This window comes from Ipomoea triloba, chromosome 11, assembly GCF_003576645.1.
Source record: "Ipomoea triloba cultivar NCNSP0323 chromosome 11, ASM357664v1".
Taxonomy (NCBI): Eukaryota; Viridiplantae; Streptophyta; class Magnoliopsida; order Solanales; family Convolvulaceae; genus Ipomoea; species Ipomoea triloba.
In genome coordinates, this window is record NC_044926.1 from 25,592,247 (window position 1) to 25,604,317 (window position 12,071).

The following is a 12,071-nucleotide window of genomic DNA, read 5'->3' on the forward strand; positions in this document are numbered from 1 at the left end:
TTTTTATTTCCCCCCCCCCCCCCCCCCCCTCCTCAGGCATGACATATCTCATGCTATGAAGTACCAAGAAACATTTCCTTTTGATTGCGAAATTGTACTGTAAAGGTTAAACCACAAGTACCTCAACAAGGGATTCAGTGATGTTCAACTTAAGCTGAGAAGTAGATTCAAGACGAATCTCAGTAGAAGCTTCAGTACTTAGAAGTGAAGTCTTGTCATGTATTCTGCTTAAGCATAGCTGGAAACCCCAGGGCTCTATAAATGGTTCCCACAACACCTGAGGCAACACAAATAAAGAACTTATTTGAGACCTCAGAGAGAAAGAAGCAAGCACACAGCATCAAGATTCCTGTAACTCTACAATACCTTGTCAATATTGTTATAGTAGGCTTGTATATCACCCACAACTGACACCTGAATTTCTTTGTCATTTAAGCTTGAGTGAAGGAGTAAGTTTTGGATCAAAAACTCCATCAGAGGTCCAGTAGAACTCCACTATAAGAAACATAATGATGTTGGATTAGTAAAACTTGAAAGATGTAATAGATTTTAACGTCTTCTGATATAATATCATTTCACAGAAATGTAAGGAGAATTATCAAAATGAACATCAAAATTGTTTCAAGCAAAATTCAGCTAAGTGAAGGATCAACAAATGACAGTGTGAGACCTGTTCAATCTTCTTAAGTTTAGAGACGTGCAAGATCACATTTGTTTTCATAAGTTCAGCCAATGTAAATGAAAGTAAAATTTCCATATATAACTATAAGCAGGAGACTAAAATGACTGGACTTCCTGGGACCTCAATTGAATTATCTGAAAATTCTCTTTCCTTAGCCAACAGCCGTTTACTGACTAGTTAAAGCAGAACCGGTCTAAATCAAACTCCAATTCAATAATGACATTCCCTTTACACCATTTTTATTGGCCATGTTTTCTTTATGGGATCTTCCACAGTAAAACTTCAAAGGATTAAGTCACTACTCACAAAATCATAACATGAATATCATAAAACAAGTTATGAGTATTAAAGGCAAAGGTTGGGGTATGCATATATGCACTGACCGGACTTTCATTATACAGTCTACCTAATTTCCTAATCAAAGTGGAATTAACAATTAGACATAGGGAGTAATAATAATGAGCTTGAAGAATAAATGCTATATTTTTAAGCTGCTAGTGGGAAAACATTTATAAAAGTTAATTCCAGATTTAGTCCTCAACTATGGTGGCATTTCCAAATTTAGTCATCGACTAATAATTTGACTAATTTTGCCCTTTACTATGATGACAATTCCAAATTCAGTCATTTATTACCAATTTTGTCGTATTTTGTGAAATTTTAGAATTATAAGGTAAATTATTATAATGTCAATAGTGGAATCATCAAAGTTAACATTCACCAATTACTAGCTTTGCTCTGACAATCAGGATTTTGGCACAATGTTCAGCATCCAAATCCACACAGAACTATGTAAGTGCATTAAAATAAGCTTTAATGGAGTCAAAGAAAGTAGTAACAAAAGAAATCTATTAGCAGATAATAATTTAACTTTTAACTCCCAGATTTTACAAAAATCAAACAAAATCGGTAATGAATGACTAAATCTAATATTGTCATCAAAGTCAAGGGAAAAATATGGTCAAATTATTTATTTGTTAAGAACTGAATCTGGAAATGCCACCATAGTGAAGGACTAAATTTGGAATTAATTCTACTTTATAACACTATCCACACCACCTCATGTTTGGTAAAATATTTTTTGTAGTTCGAAGTTCAAACACAGAAATATTTTGATCATGGATAATGGATAGGGTACGAAGCCACTACCTTTTTGTCAAAAATACCATATTGAAATACTGAAAGACGTATTCAGCCTCAACTAAAAGTTTAGGTGATTAGTGAAGACAAACATTTACTGTTTATATTTTTGTCCTCAACACTCTCATACCAAAGTGAAACTCACACCAACATCTCCAATGTAAGATTTGCTGCAAAGTATCAATTACTAAATCATCTTTTAATTCTTTAAAACTAAATACATTAAAGAAAAGAGCCTACTAGCAAAACATTTAAAATAGAATCAGATATTCTAGTTTCCATAATTTATAGTGAAAAGCTTTTAAATAAATAAATAAATAAACAAAAACAAAAACTTATCACTAAACACTAAAGAATATGCAAGATAGAGAATTAGGCCTAGTCTGTTGCTTTCCATATCAATTTGAGAAAAGCAAGCACCAATTCTTTGGACAGTACCGCAACATACTAGCATGGATCTGCTTATTTCGTATGGTAATAAACTTTGGACTTAGTATAAGTCTATAAAAAGAACCATATATGTGACATATTCTACACATTGGAAATTCATTCTAAACGTGGTTCTGACAAAATATGTATCTTATTTAGTTTTATAAAGCAGGTATAGCTCTTTATAAGTAAAGGAAATTGTGTACTGGTCCAAATACATATAATATGCTATGAAATGTATAATGTGTAGGTGCCTACATGCACTGTGGGGCTACCTTGATGTTTATGTGTGTATGTTTTATACTCTTCTTTTAGGATGTTTGATTAGCATTTAGGCTAGAACAATGAAGATACTTCATATGCAGAATGTTCAAATAGAGAGAAATTAAGGCATAGTCAACCAGTAACAAATCTTGCTATGTAGGAAGGGACTCTAGTGCAACAAAAATAGAGAAATTTACACATAAAAACTACCTTCCCATTAGTCAAAAAAAGAGACAGCTTCCTCAAGTGGACTTTTGAATCCATGCAATTGATAATGAATTGAGAAGTGTCAGCAGCCTGATTTTGAAAATGCACAAAACACCAGAAGTAAAATATATGATTCGAAAGCCACACATCCAGACTATCACATTGGATGTCCAGTTTCCCGCAGATCCCGTTCACCAGATAAGAAGAAATTTCAGCATCCAAATTGACTTGAAACAATTGAAAAAGAGGCAATGTGTGTAATTTATCTTCCCCACGGAGCTCCACTGACCCCTTTGTATGATCCAGACAGAGTTCAAGCCTCATACCTTTCCCATCAATAGCCAGTTTGACAGTTCCCTTTTGCAACTTAACTGTGATAAAGCCATGCTGATTTCCATAAATCATGCTTCGTAAGTCATCCAGATGATCATTCTGATTTCCTTCAAAGATGTCAAATGCATCTTTTCTCACCCAAACAGGAATGTGAACTGTTGTGCCAACAATTTCAAGCTCTACTCTGGGGAATACAGTAGAAGGCTTCACATATTCAGAACCAGAGCAAGATGAAAAATTTGGAAGCCTATGAGAGTGTCTTAAAGTATCAATTGCCTCATTTTCAATTTCATCCACAAGAACGAAAGTGAGATTCTCTGGCGGGGTGCTCAAAGTATGAGTTACAGGCTGTTGTTGAACAAAAGACTGAACTAAGTTGACCAACTCGCCCCAATCAGATGTATGCAGCCAAAAATCAACTGAAGGAATGGACAGTAGAAGTATACTTCCGTTCTCCTTTGATATTAAATAGGTCAAGTCCAGAACAGAAATAGTGGAAGTAGAAGGGCATTCTGCAAGCATAACTGAATTGAGTAATGAAAATAATGATAGAGTAGAGAAGGAAATCTTTAGGCATTGAAGTTCATCATTTCTAAATGATGCAGTGCAAGTAAATTGTGAATTAGCCTCTGCAATGACATCAGCAGCAACAGAATCTCCTTTTGTACGGCACAGTCTTAAGGACATTGACTTTATACATGCACGGAGTATCATTAAGTTTGCCGCAGATGATTCAGGTGGAGATGCATTATCTTCCACTAGTAACTTCTTGAATTCAAAGAACTGGTAAATATTAGATTTGAATGCCTTGGATTGTTTCTCAATCATGGAAAACTGATTTATGCCGTCCACCAATGCTTCATATCCAACAATTAGAGAATCACCTGTAGATTAAAAAGAAAAATTAAAACAGGAGGCGGGGGTGATAGCATAGGAATTGGACATAGTCAATGATAGAAAAGCTTGAGTTGTGATCCAATCAAGGCATAAGATGAAAAGTAGCTCCTACCTTCAGCTGTAAGCTGACAATCACTGACCATAACCATGATGAATATTGGACAAGAGGCTAACACCTTAGGAGGCTCACACTGAGAAGGCATTCTCACCCATAATTCAACAGTGAGAGGAGAAATCAAGGTAATATGCATTTTCCTGGGAATGTGAGTGGAACCTGAGCACTCGGGCATGTCTTTTATCGACAATAATGATAGGGACAAGTCACGCCCAGATAAGTTTAAGCAATGGTTTCCATGAGCAACTTCATCAGCTTTGACCAAACATTCTGATGGAACATTATTAAGGGCAGACTCTAGATCTACATTTTCAATGAAACTACCGCACAACTGAGGAATGTCAAGTTTTAGATATTGGTTTCCATCTAATCCTACAGGTACAAACAAATTTGAGTCTAATATCTCAAATTTATATGTGACAGATGCATTGCCTAATATGTCAGTATGATCAGAGTTTTCAACTATATGTGGTTTATTCAGGCTAGCGCCCCAATCAGGTAACAAAAAGTAACCTATTATGACAGCCAGAAATTCAGGAGGAAGAACACAGGACACATGCTGGATATCAAAGCTCATTTCCAAGATTGATTTAGCAGTTTCTTTCCTCACACATAAGTTCAGAATTGGAGGACAAGTGGGTGTCAAGGGACCCCAAAGAAAATCATGGATTGGCTGAGGCCACCATGGTGAAGAAAGAATCAGTCCCTTAGAAAAGCAAAGCACATCTAAATTGTTTTCACCAATGGAAAATTCTGACCTCAGATTAGGTAAAGAAACACTTCCAAGAATGCTACAAGAATCATGAAAATGGATCCTGAGACCACCAATATCTAAATTAACGAAGTACATCGTGGCAACATTAATTTGAGGGCAGGAAGGATTAGACAAGAATGTGGGCTGTGCATTAGATTTCTCATTTGAGTTAAATGCACAACTCCTGATCTTGCAATCTCTTGGATAAGAATATTTCCACTGCTCAGGGGTGGCTGAGATAAGTGGACTTTCAGGATTGGAAAGAGAGCAAGAATTTTGAACTGATACAGAAGGTAACTGCTGCAATGGAGACCATTTTGAAGAACTAGAACCACAGAAGCCTGAGATGCCAAATCCTTGGCATGGAAAATTGGAGTATGAAAGTGATACTTCACCATATGCTCCAGCAGTATTTTCAACTCCAGTAAATGCTTTATACTCAATTATTTTATCAAAAAATCCAGTCAAGTGTCCAATTATAAATGGGTAGCAGTGAATATCAAGTCCAGTTAGCCATAATGCATATTCATGCCGAATCATTTCTAAACACTTGCAAGCTTTGTAATGCAACAAAAAGAACTGCTCCCCAACAATTTTTTTATTACTATGATTGCCAATTTGATGACAAGTTCGGGTGCCAATGTCATACTGGCCAAAAGATTCTCCCGAGAAACTTCTGGATGAGCACAAAACATTGTCCTTTTCTTCAATCTGACTTGAATAACATTTGACATCAAGTGCCTTTATGGAAGTCCAGCATTCCGCAAAATTGTTTTTATCAAACCTGCAATTTTGTTAGCATTATGAGATGTCTTGAAATAAGAGAAGCACTCATAAGCAGTGAAATATGGAAAATTCTTCAGCATTGTGAAGTAGATTATGTCAAATAGATTTTTGAAACAAAAGCAGAAGAAATAATAGTGTTGGAAGAAAAGGTTACTGATTTATTATTGTGAGAAAACAAAGTGTTCTAATTTTCTTATTTATCACATGCAATATAAACAAGGTCACAACATTAGTTGAATACATGGGCTATAGTCATCTTTTTATCACTCTAATACTTATAATCAAGTTATTAATCTCGCACCAAAAAAAATCAAGTTATTAATCTATCTGAAGAAGTTATGAAATTCTTACATAAACTAATGGTGATTACAGCAGCATATATACAATCTAATTTCATAAAGGAAAGAACTAATTAGCTTAATTCTTTCCTCAAAATCTGGTAACTCAAAATCACCCTTAATCTCTGCATTATTACTAAAATATTTTCTAAATTCTCTAACTTTGAATCCCTACTAGTCAACACTCCCCCTCAAGTTGAGGAATGTATATCAGGTAATACCAGCTTGCAAATTAAGTCTTCAAAGTTAGGTCTTGGTAGAGCCTCCGTGAGAATGTTTGTACTTTGTTGCTTGGTAGGAATGTAGTTCAATTTAATAATCTCACTAGACACCTCCTTTGTGATGAAGTGTCGATCAATTTCAACATGCTTAGTCCTATCGTGATGAACATGATTCTTTGATATGCTAATAGCTGCTTGATTGTCGCACATTATTAGAATAGGTTATGAACTCACTTGCCCAATTCACTAGGAACCCTTCTCATCCAAATTCCTTCACAAATTCCTTGTGCTAGTGCTCTGTACTCGGCTTCTTCACTGTTTCTGATTGCTTCTTACTCCTCCATGTAACAAGATTACCCAAACAGAAACAATATCTAGAAGTTGACCGTCTATCAATGATGTCTCTTGCCCAATCAACATTTGAGTACATCTCAATGCCACGATTTTTTGTCTTTCTGCAAAAATAAGCTTGTCCCTAGTGTCATCTTCAAGTACCTAAGAATTTTGTAGACTACCTCCATGTGTCTCTTTGTAGGGTTGTGCATGAATTGACTCACAACATTCACTGCAAAACCAATACTTGGTCGAGTGTGTAAAAGATAAATCAAGCGTCCAACAAGTCGTTGATATTTCCCCCTATTACATGTGTACTTTCTTTCTTAGTGCCAAGTTTCTTTTGACTATCCATAGGAGTATCATCCGGCTTACCTCCAAGCATGCTCGTATCCTTGAGAAGATCTAAAATGTATTTCCTTTGAGAAACAATAATGCCTTTCCTTGATCTAACCACTTCTACCCCAAGGAAATATTTTAGATTTCCAAGATGTTTAACCACAAATTCTTTTGACAAACACTTCTTCAAATTTTGTAATCCTTCCCCATCATTCCCAAATAGAATAATATCATCGACAGACTATCAGTACAACAAATTTTCTTGTATGAGATTTCTTAAGAGTTAATACCCAATATAGTCCTCGACTATAGTGGTTTTACTCAATTTAGTCCTAAATGACTTTTTGTGCTCAATATAGTCCTCGACTTTGATGGTTTTACCCAATTTAGTCCTTTGTTAAAAATTCTGTTAGTTAACGGTTATAAATACGGTCCTAATGGTAATTTCTCATCCTCCATCCCATTTAGGATGATTCCTTCTTCTTCCCCTTATTAAGATCCACGCAGAAATGTAAATTTTCGCACTAAATCAACTTCAATCCTAAATAAATAAATACAGAGTAAATAAATATTTGGCTACGAAAATTTACATTTCTGCATGGATCTTAATAAGGGGAAGAAGAAGGAATCATCCTAAATGGGATGAAGGACGAGAAATTACCATTAGGACCATATTTCTAACCGTCCACTAACAGAATTTTTAACAAAGGACTAAATTGAGCACAAAAAGTCATTTAGGACTAAATTGAGTAAAACCACTATAGTCAAGGACTATATCAGGTATTAACTCGATTTCTTAACAAACAGAGTATGATTAGACAACCTTATATATAGCCAAAGCTTCAAAACCACATTTGTGAATCTATCAAACCAGGCTCAGGGGATTGTTTAAGGCCATACAAGGACTTCTTCAGTTTGCAAACTTGATTCTTTGCCAGACCTCCTTTAAAACCAAGTGGGACTTCCATATAGACTTCTTCTTTAAGGTCACCATTTAGAAAAGCATTTTTTATGTCCAACTGTTGCAAGAACCAATCTTGGTTGACAGCTAATGAGAGAAGAATTCTGATAGCGTTAAGCTTTGCAATAGGAGCAAAAGTTTCTTGATAATCTATCCCATAAGATTGTGTAAATATCCTAGCAACCAACCAAGCCTTGAATCTCTCAATTGATCCATTTGGTTTATACTTTGTGGTGAAAATCCACTTGCACCCCATGGGCCTTTACCCAACTGGCAAATCAGTAATAGGCCATGTTCCATTCTTTTCAAGTGCAGACTGCAGCAATCTCATCTTGTACTGCTTTCTTCCATTCTGAATTCCGTAATGCCTCTTGAATTGTGTTGGGAATCTGAATATCATCAAGGGAGGTAACAAATGCTTTGTAAGATGGTGACAACCCCACATAAGTAACATAATTCCCAATTGGATGACTTGTACATCTCCTAACATCCTTCCTCAATGCAATTGGTACGTTAGAGTCATCTATACTAGGATTGGGTAATTCTCCAGCCCTATCCAAACCCATGTTCACCTTTGGACTTGAAATTGAGTTAATGTCTTGGCCACATGTTGGCTATGATCCGTACTCTAACTCCTATCTTTTCTTCCTCCAAATGTAAACTTGAAAATTATCATTAGCAAGTTGTGGAGCCACAGAAATAATGGGTACGGGAGACTAAATAGGCATTGGAGAATAAGCATCTAGTGGCAAGGAAGACTGGATAGGCACAAGAGAAAAAACATCAAGTGTGGGCATGTCTTGTGCAGAATCAATAACCACAGGTTGATAAGGCATGGGTAATGGGTTGAGAAGGATTTAGTGACTCTGAATGGGCAAAGGGTACGGACTCCAGAAAGGACTCCCAAATTTGATGTTCATTCATGCTCTCCCCTTAAACATGAGATTTGGGATAAAATGATATATGTTCAAAGAAAGAGACATCCATATTGGTGTCAAACTTTTTGGTGGTTGGAGAATAACACTTGTATCCTTTTTGTGTTGGGGCATAACCTAAAAAAATACACTTATTGGCTCTAAGATCAAATTTGTTACGATGTTGGGGATACACATGAACAAGTGCCATGCAACCAAATACCTTGAGTGGTAAATGAAATGAGATTGCACGTATGTGAGGAAAATATTGCAAAAGAAGTTGACGTGGGCTTTTAAAATTAAAGAGTCTAGATGGCATACGACTAATCAGGTACAGCTAGGTGGTTGTGAGAATGGCTTCCTCAGAAATAATTAGGAACATGAGAAGAAAACATAAGGCACTAGACAACTTTCAAGAGATGTCTATTCTTTCGCTCAGCCACCCCATTTTGTTGGACGGTGTTAACACAAGCTTATTATCCATATATAACAGAGGCCTTTAAAAACATATATACTATATATATATATATATATATTCCCAGGAGAGAACTGAGAACGCATGTCATCTGTCTAGATGTAGTTGCACCTAACGTTATAAATAGGTGCACCTAGGTGCATAAATGTTAACAAGGTAAATTACTGGCACTTGTAAGTGAAAATAGGTGCACAAGTTCAAGTAAAATGTATTACAGATGCAAGTAAATTGTACACTGAACATCAATACTAAGTGCACCTAATGTTATAACTAGGTGCACCTAATGTTATAATTAGGTGCACCTAGGTGCATGAATGTTAACAAGGTAAATTACTTGCACTTGTAAGTGAAACTAGGTGCATTTATAACACAATTACTTGCACCAAAGTTTGAGTTATTTACGAAAATGCCACCGGGTTGTTTTTTTTAAATTACATCTGATTCGTTGATCTGGACACGTGGACGGCTGCGAAGCGTTCTCATTTCCTTCCTGGGTGATGATTCGCACCTGAGCGCGCCCCTATATATATAGGGGCGCGCTCTAATGAGAACGGGTGCCCATGAGAGAAATAAGAACGATCCACAGCCGTCCACGTGTCCAGATCAACGAATCAGATGTAATTTAAAAAAAACGACGCGGTGATATTTTCGTAAATAACTCAAACTTTGGTGCAAGTAAATGTGTTATAAGTGCAAGTAGTTGGTGCACATTTGCAAGTAAAAAGTGTAAGTAAAATCACTTACAAGTGCACCTATTTTCACTTACAAGTGCAAGTAATTTACCTTGTTAACATTCGTGCACCTAGGTGCAACTAATTATACCGTTAGGTGCAACTAGTTATAACCTTAGGTGCACTTAGTATTGATGCTCAATGTACATTTTACTTGCACCTGTAATGCATTTTACATGCACTTGTGCACCTATTTTCACTTACAAGTGCAAGTAATTTACCTTGTTAACATTCATGCACCTAATTATAACTTTAGGTGCAACTACATCTGGACACGTGGCGCGCTGCGAAGCGTTCTCAGTTCTCTCCTAGGCGCACCGTTCTCATTTGAACGCAATTCTATATATATATATATATAAGATATCACATAAGGTCATTGAATTTCTCCATACATGTCTGAAGGTCTACAAAGCATTCCAATTTTCTTTCATTCCAAATCAAGACATAGTCCATTAAATGTCACCCAAAACAAAACTGAGATTCCAAAACAACCATGCCCAATTACATTAAATGGGCAGGTGGTGGTGGTTTCTTCATCCTTGTGACACAAGGGGCAGCATTTCGCATGGACACTTTCCTCTTCCCAAATATTTATACCTATAATGAATTAAGGATAGTCTCTCTAGAAACTTGCCCAGCTAAAACTAAACTTTTGGTGCACAATCAACTGCACAAATACTTTTACAAGGTGTTCAAATTAGAGTGGCATGAGGACTGGTAGGACATACACAGATAAATTTTGTTGCTGTTCTTTTTTCATCACCCCTATATATTAAAGTTATAGGAAGCTTGAACAGAAAAAAAATTGTTCACTCTCCAGTCTTGGAGGCTCAAGTCCTAAGTCTCATGTTCCAGAAACTCTCCATATCAATCTATTTTATCTTTAATTCTACTCTCCCACTGTGTATTTATAGTATTCATAGTACAAGGCTTGTTTCAAAATATTATATATACAAGGACTGAAAATAAATGCAGATCCTCTAATCTAAGTTACAACTGACTCCAAAAATATAATCCAGCAAATACAATTTTTTAAAAAAAATTAATGGGTAAGTACCCTTTGTAATTTCAAAATGTAAGACACATCCAGTCTATGAATCTAGGTAATTGTTCATCTCAAATTTAAGATTATATAATTTAATAACATGCAAGAGTAGCATCAAAATATACCATTATGCGATCAAAAGAGCAGGAAACATGAGAAAGGCTTGACTTTTTGTTATCAAGGGTTTTTAGCAAAAACATTGAATAATGGCAGAAATGGAGAATAAAGATATGTCAAGGAGCTGCAGCTATTTTAATATCATCATTCAATCAAAATGAAATTTAAGCATCTTTTTTTTTGTCAAAGTTTCATTTCCTTTGACTCCACAAGAGTTTAGTTTTGAGGTCACTAAATAAGAGACTTGCAATAACTGATATTTAATATAATAAAATAAAAGAAAACATACCGAATATCTAACTCCTGAAATGAAAGCATGAGGCTACAAGGATTCCCAGCATCAGTTTCAAGGTCAATTAAAAAAGCAACAGACTCCACATTGGCATTGGCAGAAAGCCAAAAACAATTAGAGGGAGCCAGCCCACCAGACTTATTATTAACCATATTTGAGATCGAAGAAACAGATGTCAGATCCGGTGGAACAAAATCTATGATCAGTTCTGTAAGTGATGCATATAGAGGTAGTGAAATGTGAACAAGAATGGATGAAATCTCCATGTCAACCTATAGAAAAACAAGCATCACTGACATGTATGAATATAATGCACATATATAACTATAAATAAATAGATCGTAAAAAGAGTTGGCTTTTTTTCTTTTTTTCTTTTTTTTCTTTTTGGGTGCAATGGAAAAATGTAATTAAATCCATAGTCCATACAGATTAAAAATGGTATCCTACTGATTCTTAACGAAGGAAATAATATAGTTTTTCTTAAAATTCATTTATTGTACACACACGTGTATAGTTGCAACTGGCAAGAGCAATTTATATACTTACAAATCTCCTACTTAAGTTGTTTATATGCACTATTAATAGTCGCTCCTTGATTGATTATCGAATAAACTTAAACTAGTATACTGCTCTTTGCTATTGATTTTGCAGAAGTTTTTGTATTACATGCAGTGCCCCCCCCCCCCCCCCCCGCCCCC

At 35.7% G+C, this 12,071-nt stretch overlaps 1 protein-coding gene across 6 annotated transcripts in view; it reads right to left on the bottom strand.

Moving 5' to 3' along the window:
• LOC115996484 overlaps positions 1–12,071 on the bottom strand; it is a 46,375-nt gene that overhangs the window by 15,377 nt on the left and 18,927 nt on the right. For all 6 annotated transcript variants that reach the window (XM_031235730.1, XM_031235729.1, XM_031235731.1 and 3 more), the window contains 5 exons: positions 11,371–11,645; positions 4,065–5,605; positions 2,726–3,939; positions 367–495; positions 122–277 (listed from right to left, as the gene is read on the bottom strand). In XM_031235730.1, the coding sequence (XP_031091590.1) occupies positions 122–277; positions 367–495; positions 2,726–3,939; positions 4,065–5,605; positions 11,371–11,645 (3,315 nt within the window). The remainder of the gene's footprint in view (positions 1–121; positions 278–366; positions 496–2,725; positions 3,940–4,064; positions 5,606–11,370; positions 11,646–12,071) is intronic.